The sequence below is a fragment of the Schistocerca americana genome, chromosome 3 (assembly GCF_021461395.2).
Source record: "Schistocerca americana isolate TAMUIC-IGC-003095 chromosome 3, iqSchAmer2.1, whole genome shotgun sequence".
In the NCBI taxonomy this organism is placed as follows: Eukaryota; Metazoa; Arthropoda; class Insecta; order Orthoptera; family Acrididae; genus Schistocerca; species Schistocerca americana.
In genome coordinates this window covers 267,113,476-267,134,856 of record NC_060121.1, presented here as the reverse complement: position 1 = coordinate 267,134,856, position 21,381 = coordinate 267,113,476, and the positions used below count along the sequence as shown (strand labels likewise).

The 21,381-nt window shown below is 35.3% G+C and overlaps 1 protein-coding gene across 1 annotated transcript in view; it reads right to left on the bottom strand.

The window, feature by feature from the left end:
• Positions 1–20,978, bottom strand: part of LOC124605732 (small ubiquitin-related modifier-like) — a 36,098-nt gene extending 15,120 nt beyond the window's left edge. Inside the window, exons 1-3 of the mRNA XM_047137611.1 lie at positions 20,864–20,978; positions 20,688–20,756; positions 9,975–10,052 (exon numbers count right to left, since the gene is read on the bottom strand). Of these exons, the coding sequence (XP_046993567.1) occupies positions 9,975–10,052; positions 20,688–20,756; positions 20,864–20,878 (162 nt within the window). The 5' untranslated portion in view covers positions 20,879–20,978. The remainder of the gene's footprint in view (positions 1–9,974; positions 10,053–20,687; positions 20,757–20,863) is intronic.
• Between the last annotated feature and the right edge of the window lie 403 nt (positions 20,979–21,381).

Here is a 21,381-nt window from a genome sequence, read left to right as displayed (position 1 = left end):
TTCCACTGGTAATGGGGGAAGCTAAGTTCTTGAATGGGCAAAGACACTTTAGAAGCTCTGCTGGAGAGAATATTCAGATATGAAGACTGTCACAGGAATAATCCAGTTTAGAGGCACATGCTTTGATACACTTCAGATAATCATTTGACAATACTGACAGAGTGCTGTATGTAACAGAAGTTTTAGATATTCCTAATAAATTTATCATCCTTGTGGAAACTTCTCTGAGAACACCAAAGTCACATTAAGATATGGACTATTTTATCAAGTACTTTGACCACAAGAACTATAGTACAAAAGGGAGATTCACTGCTTTGGAAAATATAGGAAATGTGGACATCAATACAAGGGGAACCTCCTGTACATGGCTGTATGACAATGTAAAGCCAAAAACAAGAGCAGCCTCTTTAAAGAGCTGCTAGAAATATGAACCTACAGATAAATGAATAGGAAACTGAGTATATAACAAACTAAGGTTATCCTAATGAACCTTGTTTAAAGAAACTCAAGTCTAAGCTGCTGTTCAGGAAAACTAAAAGTTATGATGTTTGAAATTCTAGCGAGGGCAGAGCTAACAGACTGTGCTGAAACATGGACATCAATGAAATGCAATGAACGAGAAGTTTGCATATTTGAAAGAAAGATCTTAATTTTTTGAGCCACTGGAAGAATTTGAGTTGAGATTACATTATGAATTACATAATAGCCTAATCTATATAATTTACCGGAGATGTTCACTTGCATACAACAGGCATTATATGCATGAAGATCTAGTAAGGGAATAATAATGAAAATATTCAATGCTGTGCTTAAAGGAAACAGAATCCGAAGTTAGGGTGGGAGGAAGATGTCAGTGGACAAGGAAAATTAGAATTCAGCACTAAACAAAACAGAATGAAGTTAACCACTTAAGGCCTAGGTTCAAATCGCTGTCATGGCAAAGGTGGCACACGCTTACCAAATGATATAGACCAAGCTGGGTTCTTACATTTGCTCTTATCGCACCCCTGCAAATAACTGTTCCTATTCATTTTCCAATTTTCATTGAAGTATCCATAAAGTGTGTATGTACACTCAAATATTGAAACTTTAATCAAATAGTCTCACTTAAGTATGCTATTCAGGATTTTGAATGTGCCAATTTCATAAGTAATTAGTTTTACTGGAAACTTTTAATGAAACTGGCTTGTTTTAACCAGATATGTAGACAATGGTTTTGTCTGACCTTATGGTGGTGCGAATTTAATTCGCCTGAATACTTGTTCTGCAATGGAGCGAGAAAAGATAACTGCATTTGCTTCTTTGCTGTGTGGATCAGCTGGTTCAGTCAATCTTTTGAGTCGCCGCAAAAAGCTTTGTTAGGAAATAATTTCATATTTCATTCGTACGCACCAGCTTCTCAAGCATGAGATTGAAAAGTAATATTACGAATTTTTTTATAAATTCGGAATGGTCTTATTCTTCCATAATTTGTGTGATGTCCCCGTTTCTTCTCCTTCCTCATTCTAACAAACAATCTTATCATCAATTCCGTAGCTACTGCTGCCACTGTCAAAATTTGTTCGCCGATTAACTTTACTAACCCTGCCAGAATGACAGTTTTAGTTATCCCGCAATTATTTTCCGGTTAAGCGTTATTAAGTGTTCGACGAAGCGTTTTCCGCATTACTTCCAGAATAGAACTTACGTGGCTGCTAGCTGGGGACTGTACTACTGGTCCTTACAAGTGTAGCGATCTGGCCTAAAATTCTTTCTCACCCATTATTTCTGTCAGTTGTTTATTTCCTTTGTGTTAGTCTGAATCTATGGATTTCGCTAGTAATTATAACAATGTTGATCATTCACAAACCCAATTAAAATGTGTTCAAAGATGTACAAAAACCAACAGGGAAGCATTTCAAAAATCATATGAATAATATGACTTACCAAACTAAAGCGCTGGCACGTCGATAGACACACAAACATACACACAAAATACTGCTTTCGCAACCAACGGTTGTTTCGTCAGGAAAGTGGGAAGGAGAGGGAAAGACGAAGGATTTGGGTTTTAAGGGAGAGGGTAAGGAGTCATTCCAATCCTGGGAGCGGAAAGACTTACCTTAGGGGGAAAAAAGGACGGGTATACACTCGCGCGCACACACACGCACACACGCACACACGCACACACACACACACACACACACACACACAGAGGCAAAGAGTTTGGGCACAATAATAGATTGACAAATGTGCGCTGGATGCTAGTCGCTTTGTGAAACAAGTCTTTTTTCCCCCTCAAGAATATGAACTTGGCACCCCCTTTTCCCGGTAGCATCTACTACTCAAACGTGACTCATCTGCGCATGCACCTGCTTTTAACTGCTAAAACAAATCGAATGTAAACAGTTGCGACTTCATGCTCATTGGAGGCAATTTGTTGTTATGAAGCACTGCATAGTCTTCCTAAAGCCTTTGAAAAATTTTCAATTGGCAGACGTTTGCATGGGCACTGTGTGTCGTCGTATATGGCACATTTCCTTTGCAATTTAAGTTATTTTCGTTTTTTTCTCTCGTTTATGTTTTATTGTTGAAGCATTATTCTGCAGTAGCGGGATACAGTAATATCCTTTGTTAGAGTATCAGTTCTTACCAGTCAATTGCAAAAATTTAACTGAAAACTGAAACAAAGAAAAATTCCCAGAATTCTAAAAATATCCCAGGTTTTCTTCCGGATGAAAAAATTCCCAGGTTTTTCCTGGATGTCCCCTTTATCAAGACATGCATTCTGTCTGGTTGGCTTTTCATTAAGACAACAATAGTTCAATGACTTCAAAGACTTAACCACATAGATAACATTTTTCTTCTTTGCCCTTATATCTACGTTAATATCACCTACAACTATAATTTTATGTTTTTTATATTTGGACAACTGCAAAATTAGTGCGTTAATTTTTTTCTATAAATATTATTTAATCATCAGATCTTTGAGTTCGATATACTGACAATTAAAATTTTTTTGTGCCTGTATTACCAGCTACTTCAAATATGCCTTCAAGGCACATTTTGCTAAGGTCTACTACTGAATAATCTAAACCTAATTTGCTTCTAACAGATTGAGACTGCACTATGTGAAATGCTCCTTCTGCAATAGCTCGCAACTAGCAAATATCTCTGAGGAACACACCAAGTCTATTTCAGACTGTTTACTCCAATGTTCATTGACACACAATATACTGCAGTTAATTTTATCAAGCCAGTACTGCAGTTCATTGATTTTGCTGCGAAGTGATTGTATATTTATATGTAGAAAGAGGGCATTGTTATCAGCACAGAAAGGTGTTTTGATGTCACAAGGTCTTGCATGTTCATTTATTTTCACCAATGTTGCGTTCTTTTATTTCCATTTGTAATTTTTCTTATTTCTTGACAAATTTGCTCACTGTGTTCAGTGTGCAGATTTTTCTGCCAGTCTGTTAATATCTACTGCATTGCATTTTGCGTAAGTAGAGCATAATTGTTTTATTCTAGTGTTGGTTTTGCGGATTTCTTTATTCAGACACGCATTATACAAGGGGTCATGTCTATGAGGTACTGTCGCAACAACAGTGTTTTTCATCATATTTATGTTTAAAAAGTCCCTAAAACCTTTTATGCACTTTCCGGCTTCGTTATGAGCTACATCATTGGTACTCATCCCACAAACAATGTCACTGTTCTTCAGCGTATTCCTGTGTTCTGAGACCTTCAATAACATTCTTGGTAGTCACGCCGGGTTTCACAATGCCAGTTGCACACAAATCTATTCACTTCCTGTAAAATAGTAGCTAGCTTTCTCCCATGATTGTCCACTAGAAAAAGCACATTGCATTTCTTTGCCTGCTGCCTACGATTCCCAGTGACTGATTTCACTGTTTACAAAGTTGCTGCTATCTTCTGATAAAACACTGAGTTTATTTGCACATACTGCACCACACAGGCGGCCATCAGATAAATGGAACACACTGTGGTTTAAAAGGGTTAGCACAACACTTAACAGTGGGCCACACACTTTCTCGATGAAAGAATAATTTTTAAGGGCCATTACTGATAGCCGGTGAAATGAGAAATGCTATAGGTTTTTGAACAACAGAATTGAAGTCGTTACACATTTATTTTGTACTGATGTGTTTTTCATAAGATGCTGATCTTACTTTTCAGATCATTCCACGTCAAATCACAATAACTCAAGGATTTGTAACCCTCTATCTCAAATTTTCACAAAATTTTGCACATTTCCTTATGCAAATAACATAGGAACTTACGAAAAATCTTTTTGGTCTGAGACTATATTTTATTTTATATTGAGTCTTAACTGATGTGATATTCTGATACCTGGGCTCTGCAAGAATGTCAATGTTAAATGGTACATATCTACCTAGATGCCCATAACTCTGGTGTTTACGAAGCTTTTGATTTGGAATTTAAGTTAATTAAGGTATACGTTAACAGCTATCCAGTAATTGAAGCACTAAAGTTACAAAGACACTTAAAAAAACATTAATGTAAGTCAATTTTCGATTTCAGAAAAATTTTGAGGATGTGGAAAAAATGTTTATATCACATCTCTCTAAACTGCTGGGGACCTGATTTTGGTCTTAAATAATTCGCTAGATTGTAAGCTTTCTAATAAAAGAATTTTTCTGGGTCTTCTGCTAACTGATATACACATCTGAAATCTGAATACTTTTGCTGTGATGGAAAAGGGTCATTTTAAGTAAGTTCATCCACTCATTGTCTCACTGCCTCAGATGCAAGGGTACCAAATTAGCATATTTAAGTATAACTCATTCTAGGCATGCAAGTTACACTTATTCAGTAATTTTTTGTAGACTATATTATATGATTTGTGAGTTTCAGCCAATCACCTGCTCACAGTGATAAAGTGTTCTTAGACAGCAGTAGCTTGTTTGCAACCATTGTAGGCAAGAAAACAATGCAACAATTTCTGAAATACATTGTTGAAAATAAATAGCATGCAACAATTAGTCTATTAGGCCTCAGTTGCTCTTAATCTTTCTGTGATGAGACAGTTCATATCTGTGGTGTGGCCCCATCATTCCACTTTAATCAACTATGTTTTAATTGCAATGTGAATTTGTGCACTATTGGAAAATTACTAAAGACCCCATGCCATTTGACAACCTATACCTTTGTAAAAACTCTACAAAAAATAGAAGAGCTGACTGAAGACCAAAGAAATTTGATATTTCTACGATCCAATACAAGCTTTCCAGAAGATCAAGCTAGTGCTACTATATGGGAACATCACCTGTAGATACTAGTACTTACAATTTTTGAAAGTCTCTGAACTTCTTGTGATCCTTTCAAAAAACACAAACAGTTAACAAATCTTTGGGATCAGTTTGCTTGTATTTGTCTGAAACATTAAGTGCTAAAAGAAGCTATGCAATACCAGGCCAAAAACATGCATAACATAAAAAACTGACATCAGTGATAGAAATTACAAGTAATGCAGATGACAAAGGTGACATTTCACGAATCAGTACTAAAAAGTCAAAGTACTGGGGATGCAAACAAACTTTTAATGATTTGGGGTGCTCTCCCTTAAAACTTCACTATTCCAAATCACAGGAAGGCTTCATATGGCAAAAAGAAGCTAGAAAAAGTGAGGAATGTTTTGGAAAGAGAAGTGTGTCAGGCATTAGATTGCAGTGCTGAAGATTCTGAAAATAGATAAGAAGAATTTGATGATGAAATTGTTAAGAAATCCAAAGACTTTGATGCCACGATATTGTCAATGAAAGAAAAATTGGCTAATTGTAGGAGTACCTGAAAAAAATTCAAATTTTATCTTTAGCTCCATCCTATTGGCAAAGAGAAAACAATGTCAGAGTTCAATGTTAGTATGTATGTGGTTCAACAAGCAAGGAAACAGAACAGAAATGGGTATTTTATCAGTTCCTAAACCAAAAAGGAGGAAATTATCACTGATGAAGTGGTAAAGTTAGTCACTGACTTCTACCAAAATGATGAATATACTTGAATGTTACCAGGAGCAAAAGAAAGTTAGCATTCAGAAGAATATGTATATGCAGAGAAGACTCATTCTTTGCAACATAATGAAAGAATCCAAATATTAACATTGGCCTTTTTCAATTTTGTTCACTTACCAAAGTGGTGTATGTTAGCTGATGCTGCCGCCAGCACAGCGAGAGAGAGAGAGAGAGAGAGAGAGAGAGAGAGAGAGAGAGAGAGAGAGAGATACCAAAATGTATAACTGCTTTTGGATGTGGACACATTGAAGAAAAACACAAAGAACTTACTTTCTTGCATGTGACTTTGAAAACTACAACTGAGTCACTGTGGTAACTATCCTGGTGATGACAAATGGCCAGAATTATTAAAACAGAAATTGTAAAGATGCTGATGATTAAATTGGGTTCAGTCAGTGGATATAAACACAGATGATCAGGAAAAATTGGTAAAGCTACTTGCAACCATTGGTGAATACATAAGACTTGTCGGTAACAAAATTACAGGCACTTAAACCACACTCACAACCATTGTGTCAATCACAACCACTGAAAAAAATTGAAAGTAAGTAATTCTGGAAAAAGCAATTCTGTTGATGGACTTAGCTGATAACTACAGTTTTGTAATTCAGAAAGAACCACCAGTTACCACTGAACAAGAAGCAATTATACAATCCACCTTTGTGATTGCTTGTATGTGGTAAATGAAGAAAGTAAATTGGTAATAATGAACCACTGCTTTATAAGTGATGATATGGAACATGATTAGGATTTTTAAATGCTGTCCATTAATAACTGGTTAAGTGGCTGGCAGAGCACTACCCAAGAAAGGGTATTATTTCACTGACGGATGTGCTGCTCATTATAAGAATATAAAAAGCTTTAAAAATTTGTGTGAGCACAAAAATGATTTTTCTATTGATGTATTCCTTTTTGCTACCAGCCATGCTAAAACTGTGATTGTTTGGGAGGAACTAGAAAACTTATACTGAGAAGAGCTAGTCTTCAACTAGCAGATGATGCACAAGTAACTGCATCAGGTGTGTACTATTTCTGCAAAGCTAAAATTGTCGAAGGTTTTTTTTTTTTTTTTTTTTTTTTTTTTTTTTTTTTTTTTTTTTTTTTAATTACTTCCTAGAGAAAGTCAAAATACATTTCCTACACAAGAACCTAGAAGAGATTATCGACCACCCGCACAATGCCTGATACCGGGAATTTTCACCTTTACAACCCACTTTGTCTTTCTTTAGAGATTAGAAAATTAACTTCTTCTGAAAAGCTTTCCTTGATTTTTTCATTCTGTAAAAAAAAATCCATACTGGACATGCCCTCGTCCTCAACAAAATTCTTTTTTAGCAGCTGTATATGATGACAGGTGGTACTTTGCCTTCGCCAAGAGTAGAAGATGTTTAACTACTTTTCCTCCACCCACCTGGACCACCAGCGTCATTTTTTTGGCCTGAGAAGGAAGACTTATGTGCTGTTGGTGTACCTAAATAAACATCATTAGGCAGAATGTATTACTTTAATAAAAAAGATGTGAAGTTAACAGAATACAATTTGCGACAGTGGATTAAAAACAGATGCTCTAAAAAAGTTTCAATGATTGTTTCAGGGATCTTAAATTAACACTAGTGAGGCTAGAATAATTGTGCTAACTTTTTTTTCCAGCTCTGCACTTTCATAATCTGATATGAATGATATTCTGAACAATGAAGTGATATACACGAAGTACTGTGATTTCAGATTGGTGTGTCCATTTTTAGAAAACCTATCAATAATTTTATTTTATAATAATGTGTAAAATCTTGGGAATTACTTTAGACGAATTATTAAGTTCCCACTAGGTTGGGGAAATTTTATCAGCATTTTTTCAATGTGTGTGCACTGTTTCCAGACCTTGGGAAGAGAGCCATTAATTTTTTTGTATTGTTCTCTGTCACTTCACTGCTTAAATAATTACATATTTGTTATGTGAAAAAAATTCCAAATCAACAGCTTCATAGACAACTGAATTGTGGGCATTTATGTAGATAAGTACTATTTTGCTTTGACATTCTTGCAGATCCTAATTATCAGAATGTCACATTTGAACTTTTATATGAAAAAAGTTTTAGTCTGAGAACAAAAAAATCTTGCGGAAGTTCTTACATTATAAGTATAAGCAAATATGCAAAGTTTCATGAACACCGGAGATGATGGGTGACAATCTGCGTGATTTATCGTGGAATAATCCTTTCCTCAGTTCCCCACTTGGTGAAGTTTAATAAACCAATGTTTCAGAATTCTCTTGCAATTGCTTCTGCAAAACATACTAGTAAGGTGAGACTGTAAGCTCTGCAGAGTTTCAGCAAAAGAATCCAATTGTAACATGGCAATGAGAGAAATATGCAAGTTTTACTTAAAATTCACCACTCTTTGACACTTCTCTAATGGTTAAAAGGCCAGCTGAAAATAAATTACTGAATTTTCAGCTGAATTCCTTCGATACTAACCAAAGCCTAAGTGACCATACACCACTTGGCCACAGTATTCTGTGCACACACCAGATTCTTCCTGTATTTCCCAGTTAAAAACACACTTTTTCCTGCATTAAATAACACTGTAATTTGCCTCAGAACTGCAAAATGTATCAATCCTGTGAGTGGTAAAGTTTCATACACTGGCACAGAACTTCCAGACACTTTAGGAAACTAAACTCAGCAAAAAACCACATTTTGTAAACATCTTTGAATGCGCAGCAACATGCACCCTGCATACTTCCATATTACGAAGATGCACCGAGAGCAATATTGTGATTGTTCATTGTTTAAATTAATAAACGTAGCTTAACTACAAGTCTTCTGAACCCAAAATTTCTTTAAGCGGATGGTTCTCAAACTTAAGTTTAATTAAAATCCAACACTGTGATTTTAAACATTAATCACATATTCTCACTCATCACAATTTATCTTGCATAAAAGGACATTTACTTTGAATGTAATGCTTCTCAAACCACCATTCGCAAAATTTTCCCTTGAATTTTTAGAAATAGGTTCGTTTTGAGTTGCCAGAGGACCATCATTATTGCACATATGCAGCAACGATGATGTAGCAAGCCCGTGCTGTGTGTTTGCTCCAGATAAGGAACGCAAAAATTAGACAATTCAAAGCACCTAATATTTTGCTATGTGACTAACAATTTGTTTTATTTATGCTCTAGTGTAATGAGCTTCCAATCAAGTTTACATCCACACTGCACTGCAAAAAGCTAATACAAAGCAACAAATTTCTTCCAAAAATATGAAAAACAGTTGTTTGTATGCATCAGAACTAAGGACAAGCTTTTCACGACTTTTCAAACAGTATAAAACATAACAAGGTTACTAGTTAAGCCAAGAAAACTATGATTGGCAATTTATATTCTACTAGAGAAGTACTGTCCATATAAAGCCATGTGGGAAGTTGGAATGATAAAACACGGGCTAACAGGCTATAAGTTACTGAAAAATTGCATTCTGTAAATTTAAGACAGGAACAACACTACATAAGAAATAATGTCAAGCCCACAGCTGGTACTAGACAAGAGTAGAAACATGTCTTTGGATGGAAAAACATTGCATTTCATGGAAGGCAGATGTGCAAAATTCTGCAAAAGCTTTTCAGCATGGTTTTTGGGAAGCCAATTTTTCCTGGAGTACCATTACTGTGTTGTCTCTTTTTGGTTCATTATAATGGTATACGTGCCAGAAGATGAAAATTTGCACTTTAAATTCAGCGAACAGTTGAAACTGACCAATTGTGTGGAAAGAAACACTTCATTTCAAATAAATTTATGGCCTCAGCAGAAAAGATTAATAAAAGCCATATTTCTTTTGCAAACTGAAAAGAACTATACTATACCATACATAGTACTCAAAATACAATGGAAGTCTTGAGTTCACAAAGAATCAAATTTTCCACAGTTAATTATACAACACATACCACTCTCTCACTGTAGCTTTTCTTCAGCTTCCCCATTTGTGTTGTCATCTTCACACGGAAGTGAATTTCATTGGAATCCTGTAACACATTTTTTCTGTTTATAAAAATCCTTTAAAGTATTTTATGAAATATCTTACATTTTTCCTAATCTAACATTTGGGGCTGAACTTACTGCACTCCAAAAGACCATTCAATTGCCACCCACAACTTCTTTACTGACAGTATCTGTTTTTATTGTGTATACCCTCTTCAACTTAACTTGGGGTTTATACATAGTAGTGCTATTTTGGGCAACAAATACAATTTGATGATTACATGTACTACATTACAGTGGCAAAAGCATTTCCAAGGATTATTAAACATGTTTTACAAAAAATCATAAAGATGATTATAAAATAATCAGGTGACAATCACATGCCTAGCATTTAACTGCCTGATCTAAGATGCACAGATCAAAAGACTGACTTTTCAACTTTCTGATTGGGCAATTCCACGTCAAATCAACAAGTGCTACAACCTGACCCCCTCAGATTTTTTTTGAAGTATGCATATATTACTCATAAATCATGACAAATTAATTTTTCACATTTTTCTGATGAAAAGTTACCGAGTAATGGAGCTTCAAAAATTTAAAAGATGACAAATTTTTGACCCACGGAACCATGTTTTCTTTACAACTGGTGTTCTAATTAAGCTAGAACAATAAAATTTACTTCATTGGAAAGCTCTTTTAAAGAGCTTTTATATAATACCAAACATCATTAGTTTAATATATATACACAAATTGTTAAAAAACGTTGAATTAACTGAATTTTGACAAAGTGTATTTTTAAAATTCTCAAAAAAATATTTGTGAAAGATACACTTTACATCTACATATTTTGAAATTTTCAACTTGGGATGAGCATGGGATCACTATCAAAAGCAATTTTACGTTAAGGGTGGTGCTTTAAAAATTCGTAAAAACTAATTTATTTTAGATATTAGGCCTAATTCTCACTAGCTGTATGTTGCTGTAAAATGTGGAAATTAAAAATAACTTATAAATGACAAAAGAACGTATGTTTTATGCTTCTGCAATTAATAAATACAAAATGAAAACTTAAAAAATAAATAAAAAACACAGAAAGGTGAATACCTGAGATCAGACCTAAATTCAGTTAGTAATTACTATTATTTACAAATAGTAGTCCTGTTAGTGCACTTCTTCATACTTCGAACTAATCAGTCTGTTGCACATCAACATTTCTGCACTGGATATCATATGTTTGCCCTCTAGCAGTTCGAGGGTTCACAATTGCCACTACTTCCCTACTGCTTATGGAAAGAATGTCTGGATGACTCAAATGTAAAAGATGGTGACCGTCCATGTGGATATAAGAAACAGATTTCATCCTTCTCCTGACTTTTTTCAAGTACACAGGTTAACCACCAGTGTCCATTATAATCACAAGCAACATATCCCTTTATGTTGGAACGGTATTTTATCACTGTCAGAAACTGTCACCAGTTCAATTTCACTATCATCAGAGTTTGAATACTCTTATTATTTTGTCCTTGCTGAAAGGAATAAAAGTGTGAAGTTTTTGTGTCCCTACAATTTTGCAGCATTTCTCAAATCTCTCCATAAGTTTCATTTCTACATTTTGGTGATCTTTAGTAGCATACTTTAAGTTCATTCCGTCTATGTTATCCTTGGCAAACATATAAAGTTGTTTTGGTGTCATTCTTTGATCACTATATGGCCGTTGCAGACTAGCTCGAGCTGCAAGTCGTTTAACTGTTCCACCAACACAATCGCTAGCTCCCTTCCCATGCGAGGTGGCTGAAAAATGCCATTCAGCTTCAGTTTGGAAATATTCATGATGGCACAGGTTGATAAAGTTCTTCCTATTTTTATAATGAGCTGCTGCTCCATCAGAGAAATAATATATTTTTCTTGGTTTTCTACCGAATTTAACAGTCAGGAAGCCCATCAAGTACGACGAACAAATGGACAGCAACAGTGTCATGTGTAGGCATTCTGATATGATTACAAGACTTGTGTGCTCGAATTTGCTCCCATCCTTGTAATAAGCAACAGTGGGATGAATCGTTGCTTGCATGTTTGTCTAGTGATAGCTTTGAACTTCATCCTGGATGGCAAAGGAGTAATTCTCAGAAGTCACAGATCGCTAAGACCTCGCCTTCTTTAAGTTCATTTCTCAGTCTCTTTTGGAAGGTTGACTAGCAACAAATGAATGTTGTTTAAGTGATTTTAATTTATGTTAAAAAAAGTTGTCACATGATTTTATGACTGTTTCTAGAGATGTGTGATCAACGGAAACCCATTGCTGATAAGTTATATCATCAATATCATTAGTATTCAACAAATCTTGTAAATATGTCTAAAATGTTTCTGGGCCAGGGCAGAATTTACATTCACCAAAATGACAAGCAGGTAATGACTGATTACACACAACTCTTGCAATGCAGTCTAAGTTTTTATTGGATTATCTTCATCCTTTGTCAGCTGAGGAATGTTACATCCAGTCAGCATGAGAAGTTTTGATGGGCAGTACACACACAGATACTGTGTGTACCTCTACTTCCAGCTAAAACAGTTATTAGGACATAAGTCTGCAAACTTCAAAAACCAATGTGGAGCTCTGGATGGTTGTCCTTAAAGTTCGCGTAAATTTCTTTCAAATTACTTAAAACTAGCCGTTTTTGTACTTGCAGTTTTTCTCCGTTATCTCTCACAAGCACAATCTTTTTTCCCAGGCACTGCCCTGCTTTATCTCATCAGAACAATAAAAGTTTCTAACAAAATCAGCAGTTGTTTGATCAAGAGTCTTGCCAGGTTTTGGGTTTGGCGAAGACAAAATTCCCTTTGCCTTCACCAAATCTTTTACTCTTTGAGCCATGTAATTTGTTATGTTAAAGTCATCTTGAAGCTTCTTAACTCTCCAGCTTTTAGGCAAAAATGGTAAGAATTTCCATCTGTTTTTCGAGATGTACACGTACGAAATTTAGCTGACTGATCATGATGTAAATATACGAAATTTATCTTATAGCTGACTGATCATCTCAGATTCTGCAGGATCATTTACCTCTTTTTTCAGAAGGAAGCAATAACACCTTTGTTTGAATTGTTGGGGTAAATTTAATTAGATTTTACTTAGGATATTTTGCTTCACACAGTCGTTTCTTCTTAATTGGCGATTCACCAACGGACTGCAAAGAAGCATTCAACCTTTCTAATGCCTCACTTGCTACAATGTCTTGTACGTCACTATCACATAAAACCTTTTTGCTTTCTTGTTTCACCACAGAATACAGTAGATCATCATCATTATTTTCTGTGCTAGACGTATCACAAATTTCTACTCATGCTATTTCTTTTACGGCAGTTGTCACACGCTTCTCTATTTAAAGTTAAGAAAGTTTTCTTGCTATCATCCATTGTGAAACAGGCTGTAAGTTTTTCTTGTGGTTATTGTGGCCCTTTCATTAAATGGATTACAGCACAAAGCTGAAATTTTAGGCATTTTATATTTCTCAAGCGAACAAACTAATTTAAAAAATGTTTTTGAATTTGAATGCCCCAGCTTTCTATATTCAATACTACACAATATTACTTATCTATTCTTTCAATTCCTGTAAAAAAAATATTTCGTTATGTTAATAGTATGAAAACATTAACTGGTTGTAGGCATACAAACTTACAGACTCTTGTGAGGCTGGTACAAAAGTAGCTTTAAGCTAGATTCAAAAACACATTTCACTACAGCTGCCTCACAACAAAACAATGTGTGGGGTCACTTTCAACAATAGGTGAAAATTGCTGACAATATTAACCAGAGATAAAATACTGAATAGATTGCAGATAGTAACACCAAAGAATCATTTTATATATAATCCTTAAAATGAGAGCTTCCTTTTTTCTTTTTTCCTCGTGGTTTTACAGCTATTAATAAATAGTTAGCACTAAAGTTTAATAAGCAGTTATTCGTTTCAAAAGTACAATTTGTGGGCCATGTAACAAAATCTAACACTAATATTTTCATGTGTAGCAAAATAGAAATTCACCTATCTGACTGATTTTGGAGAATCAGTGGTAAACATAAAATTGCTTTTGATAGTGATCCCATGCGCATCCCAAGTTGAAACTTTCAGAATATGTAGATGTAAAGTGTATCTTTCACATATACTTTGAAAATTTTAAAAATACAGTTTTTCAAAATTCGATAAATTAATTACTTCATTGGAAAGCTCTTTAGAAGAGCTTTCCAATGAAGTAAATTTTATTGTTCTAGCTTAATTAGAACACAAGTTATAAAACAAAACAACATTGTTCCAAGAGTAAAAAAATTTGTAAGTAATTTCAAATTTTGAAAGTCCATTACTCAGTAACTTCTTATAAGAAAAATGTGAAAAAATTAATTTGTGGTACTATTTATGAGCACTACAGGCATATTTAATTTCATTTAAATCCAAGAGGGTAAGGTAGAAGACGATGGTTTCATTTGTAGATTTCACGTGGAATGACCCGATTATGTTAATAGCTTAAAATTCATTCAAGCATAATTCCTATCACTTCAGGCAGGGAGGGTACCTTCATAGTATCTGATGTTATTGAATTTAACACGTTAAAATTCAGAAATAAGAAACATGTATTTTTGTTTTCCCCCAAAAAATTTATGCCCCAAGATACAGGCCTCCAAAGATGACACTGAACACTTTGAAGATGCCAATTTTGGATTAAAAATGCTGAATATCTAACAGTTCTAGATATTTTATAAAAGTTTTTTTATTTGAAAGATAACTGCTGTATGATCACAATAGTATCCTCAGTTTGGACATATCCGTGAAAGGTCTTTTAGTGTCACCTTTTGAAGTTTTTTTATAATTCACAGAAATTTTCTGTTGATTAGTACCATGGTTTTATTTTAAAAATCTAACTTTCACTGAAGTTTTTCTTACTAATTCCTTCGTTACAGGTTTATTTCTACTGTCTGTTGCAGTTATTTCTTTTCACTTTCTTTGTTGCAGTTATTTCTCTTCACTTTGTTGTACTTTCTTGTCTGTTTCTTTGTTCATTCATTGCAGGTTTATCTATTGTAGTTCTTCAGTGCTTATTTGTTCAGTTAAGAGGCTTCTAAGAAATGTGAACCATCCAACGAGTTCTGTGTTTTCGTGAGGAATTTGCCAGATGAAACAGTTGCAGCGAGTTTTGTGGAAAGGACTGTCTGAAATGTCTTCTGACTGGGGCTACGGGCGAGAACTGTGCTGACTATTTGCATATCCACAAAAAGAGTGATATACGAGAGTTGACTGATAAAACTAATGCCTTCACCTTCGTAACTTTCAACAGTTGGCAGCATTGGTATGTGGCAGGTACTGGCTTGTTCTGTAGCCTCTTCTCTACAGCTCCAGTTGGTGGAAGCCTTTGGACTTTACAATTGTGTTGTTACAGTGTGAAGTATAGAACCCTACACAGACGGTCAGTCAATGCAATTTAAGCAACGCGCAGTCATTGAATTCTTGACAGCAGAAGGTGTCACCCCACAGGAGATTCATCACAGAACGAAAGCAGTTTATGGTGATTGTGTTGATGTGAGTACTGTACATCATTGGGCAAGTATGTTTAAAGATGTTGAGGCAGGAACATCTGCCCTGCGTGACAAGTGTTGGACATCCTGTGACGGCAACCAGAATTTCACAAGCAAAATGTTGACTGTCTAAGTACAATCGTTTTATCACTTAGAAATTGCAAGCACAATTGGCTTTTTCACAAGAACACGTGTGTCACATTATTGCTTTGCTCTCGCATTATGAGAATGAAGACGACATTTCTCCATCTGCGGGGACATCTTTATGCTTCTGGTGATGTTGAGAGAACTGCAAGACTGGTTGCGTAAACAGTGTCGACTTTCCCATGACAGCTTTAGAGAACTACTTTGTTGGCAGAAATGTGTCCAACTAACTGATGATTATGTGGAAAAGTGAATATTGGTAATTAAAGATTACATTCTAAGGATTATTTCTGCACTTTATTTATTAAAATATTCCCATCCAAACCCAATTAACAAAAGGTGGAGGCATTAGTTTTAATTCAACCCCCATGTAAGACAAAAAACAGACTGTTCCGGTTGGGAATAAGTGTTCTCATTTGAAGATGTTTCCAGTGATCACTTTTTGTGTTCTTTATGGTTTGACAGAATAACAATGATCATATCTGAACAAGGTGAAGCCCCCCAATGGGGCAGATGCAGATTTTGCATCAATAGAGGAAGAATTAAATACCCCAAACCAGTCAACATCCCATCTTCAGAAGAGAAAGCACTTTTGCACTAATTGCCAGGAATTTTTCACAAATATCAATTTAGCTGTTGATTACTGTACACCCCACAGTGAAAAGGTGCAAGTTTTAACTATAATTCCAGAGAGATTTTCAAAGAAAATTCAGAATCACGTTCCATCAGCATCAACGCACATCGTAGACAAATCAAGAAATATGAGGTCTGTAAAAGGAGTCTTTGGAAGACCAGATCCCTATTATGGTCATCCTGTAGAAGTAGCTTAAGTTCGAATAGTGCAGTCTTATCTGGAGGATAAATGGGACTGTTCTCATCAGAGTGCCAACAAAAGACACTATAACAGTTAAATGTAAAAAAGTTGTGAAAGTGAAGAGGTACACGACTCGCAGTATTAAAGAAACTTTTGCAATTTATAAGAGCAACTAAACAACTTCACATATAGGAAGGTCAAAATTTTATGCACTGCAACCTAAGTGGGTAGTTCCACACCCGCCTAGAGATGTCTGTTTATATGTGTGCTGCGCAAATTTTGAACTTTGTGTGGTAACTTCGAAGAACTTCCTGGAGCACGTGACATAAGACACCTCGATTGGGCATGTGTAGTCATTAGTAGTCTGTAATGTAAAGCAAGAGACTTGTTTCTATTAAAAATGTGATGACTGCCCCAGAAACGCAGGAGTGTCTTTACAGACACTTGGCCTGGAAGACGTAGCAGATAACACTGCAGAAATTACATATGCGACATAGGAGGAAAATAAACTAATTAAGAAAAGTGTTGCTTTAGACAGCTTCATTGATGGACTTTGTAAACGGTCAGTGAAAGCAGTAACACACCAGCATCTGAAGCAATTTAAACACCACCACCACCACATTGGAGAAGTGAAAGGGTGTGTACAGGCTGAAGAACTATGTTTAGTGCTTCAATGTGATTTTGCTGAGAACTGGTCTGTAATTCTCCCACAAGAAATACAAGAGTATCATTGGAGTAATGCCCACATTTCAATTTTTACAGGAGTGACATTTTCAAAACAAGACCACAAGTGTTGCATTTTTAAGTGGTGACACCAGGACATGACTCAGCACATGCTTTGCTAGTGATGCACAAGATTCAACTGCTAACAGGGGCATAGAAGATCATTTCTAATGGTGTTCCTAGTCATCTTAAAATCATTACCAGCAACTGATTAAGTCACTTGTGTCAACTGACTGGGCATACTGTGCTACTGGTCACAGGAAGGGGCCTTGTGATAGTGTAAGCACCATGCTATAAAACAATCTCTCTGGACCAAATACAGCTGCAATTCAGAATGCTGAGGATTTTACAAGAAATTTGAAATCTTACACATACACAGCCCTCATTTTTTGTCCCAAGAGGAAAGAATTCTGTGAGCAGAAAAAGAACAGGCCAAATAAACTACACATGTTAAAGGAATTCAGAAGACATTTTTGGATTTCAAGTGATGGGCGAACTCATATTGCCCCGACTTTAAAGAGCAAGAAAGAAGTCATCTTAATTTGTCTGGAAAGCACCTTAGAAATAGCAGGCTAATATTCAGATTCACAAGCTGAGAAGGGGGCCATTTGTGGCAAGTGTGTACTGCTGTGACTGTTGAATTGCAGAGATTACAGACAGTGGTTAGGAGTTAAACCAAACTGTAATGAACTTTATGCTACCACATGGACCAGCTGCTAGATATAAGTTTCACGCTGAATGACAGCAGCAATGCCATCAGTGCTTACTTCCTGTTCACAATGTTTTGAAGACGTAAGTGCTCCATTTCCTATTGGTTCAACAGGAATGCATCACTGTATCAAAGAAAGATACCGAAGTAGTGGAACACATTTTTAGTTCATTAACTGGCTAATTTAAGTACAAAACAGAGTCCACAGAAGTTGTATAAACTGAAACCTTGAAGTCTTTGGACCTTTCACATACATTTTGGAACCATTTAAAATGCTTGAGAAACAAGTCTTACTCATCTTTCGAAACTAAAATTATGTTAAATAAGGCTAGGTTTTGATTTTTATGAGCCTGTTATGTGATAATGTGGTAATATAACAGGCTTTATGTACGGCAAAAAATTTCAATTGTTTATAAAACCTATTCAACCCAAAAGTGAAAGATCTCCTTTTCAGGGAATGTAGAACTACATGGTACTAATCACCAGAGAGGGAGAAGAAAAAAAAAAAAAAAAAAAAAAATAGATTAATAAAAAAATTCAGAAGACTATAGTAAAATGACAAATCCAAATGGAGGATTTCTTTGTAATAATAAAACAATTCGCTTTAAAATAATCTAGAACTGATTCTGAGATACAGCATTTACATTTTTTCCCCAAAATTCCCATCTTCAACACAGTATGTGCACTGCCATCTTTGGAGGGCTGTATCTGAGCAGAAACTTCATTGCAGAAAACTAAACAAATCAAATCTGTGATCCTTACTTAGTCCTTCATTTGAAAAGATGCTAAATTCACTAACATTCAAGACTATGAAGGTAAGATTTTTTCTTACCCTGCCTAAGTTGATACGGACTATTCTACATCACAATTTGGGAGCAAATTATAAAAGAAAACATGAAGGACATTAGTGTTTAATCAAATTTAAATAAAATTCAAAACCTACAATAGATTGTTCTGTAACATGAGTAACAAAATACCATAAATTTTAATTCCCAAGTGCACCATTACAAATCACAAGCTGAACAGCATGATTTGACTGTCAAATGTTCATACTGCTCTGACTACAAAGGGTGGGAGAGTAATTGTTGCATAACGGTGAGACCAATGTACCTAGGGCCACTTCTATTGCGATTGATTTAATTAATGTAGCTTAACAATTTGTCAAGCAAACAGTTCATGAGAAACATTTTCCAAAAAACTTTATCCTGAAAGAGTCAAAAGAAAACTTATTAGAGCTTTTGGAAATTAGCTTAAAACTAATGGAAAGGACTGGTACATCATCAGTTCTGTGATTTACTTTGTGTATAAATTTACAATTTCCACCTCATGCTGCAGTACAGCTGAGTCAACAAAGTACAATATATTTACAGTAAAATTTACACCAGATGTTAAGCATAAAGAAGTGAATACGTTTCTATGAGTTGACCAGATGCCTTTCCTTTTGTTCTGGTAAGCTTTGCAAAAGTTCTCTGCAATATTAGATAGATCGACATATCCCAAGCAAATCATGACAAATGTATACGCCATCAACTTTTTAAAAGCATTTTAGACAAGATTTTTGGACTACAATTTCATCAACTGAAAGTTAATTTATATATTTTGTATTTGCTACAAAGATTACGCACTGCCTCAAAGTTTTACAGTGATCCCCACCTAGATCCATGCATCTAGTCACAGGGTTTGGAAATGACCCTCTGATCTTTACAATATGTGAACGTGACAAATAACTTCCATTTACTAGACAACCTTAAAGTACAAAACATGACTAAAGTTGTATGTACACACTGTAAAAACTGAGTAGCTACATCATTAGGAAAAAATGCAGAAAAGAAAATAATTTAACAGGGGGAAAAGCTCTATCGTAATAGCAGTCAAATTCCCTCCAATAGTTCAAAGAACTGCCAACCAAATGAATATCAAAAAACTCCCATGTCCATAATGTTTTCCTAAATAATGTGACTAGGTACAAGGTGACCCTAGGTACACTGGTCTACCTACCATTCGTTTAACTCCACCTCACCTCAACAATGATCGAGGGCCACGAAACAATTTCACCCATCAAATTCTTTTCCATCATTAGCATATATTCCAAGCCCCATGAAGGTAGATAGTACTGCTTTTCAGCATGACGAACAACTGTAGCAAAATAGCTTCTTAATTCAAATCAACATTGCCAATCCGTACATTTTTTAACAACGCTAACCTTAGCACTGCAATAATGATGATTGGCCTGTTAACACCGACTCGGTAGTAAACAAAGGGAGGGTAGTATCAAAGACAAAACAATTAAATCCGCGCAATATCCGCAGAGCATGGTTAATACTCCAATAAACTGCAAGATTCTTAACTCTTTTGTTCACAAATTCAATGCAGCACTGAACAGGTTAAGTTGAATTTGTCGTTGGGTCTATATACGTTCAAACAACGCACCATAGTTAAACCACGACACAAAATCTGTTTGATATTAATGCACACATAACGTACACCTTTAAGGAGAACTTCGCAGAACTCAACAGTAAACTACTTCAAAAATAAAAGTACAAGCAATGTAGCTAACACATAAGCACACCTGCTCAATGCAATTACAGTGATTGGCAACGTTTATTACCATGTTGCTGCAAAAGCCTACACATGAATTGCATCTTGTGTACTACAAACACAAAATGGAAGTTACGAAACTAAAGTCTCTGGTATAAAAATGTGGATAGTACCACAGAGTCAACACTTACGTTTCCCACAACCTTCAACTTTATGTATTCTGAGTTGCCGTCTCCAGGCCCGGCGTCAGGTTTTTGTTCCTAAAAACGCGATCCCAGAGATCATTACCACACCCACAACTATATATCCAAGAAAGCATCTCATTAACTTACAAATTATGTAATAATCACATGACTACATCAAATACCTGATTTTCCGACATCTTCCACAAACGTTACTATCCACGCGCCAGAAAACTTCAACCCACAATATGGCGCCAAGCTTTGTCAAAGACCCAGCCAGTATTTGTAAGTTCTACAACGTTATCGAAGTGCGTTCAGTAGCCAATAAATATTAACGATATATCGAAACGAAATGATAAACGTCAACGGTACAGAACTGAGTATCAGTTTAAAACACTAAAGTTAAACTGATGATGTAATGAGTACATAATTCAGATGGAAAAATTCATTATAAAAATCCGCTCCTCATAACAGACTCATCATCATCTTGATAATTCTCGTAAACGTTTCACAAAAAACTCAAAACTATTACATCGAAATAATCGAATTTATTCTTCCATAAGAATGAAATACTATACAAAAATTGCATTGAAAGTTAACAAAAAAATAATTATAGGCAGCGTATGATAATACCTTCACAATACATTGACGTAAAATATTGTTTAACATAACATCATATTAGTCTACATAAGTCACTGTCTAC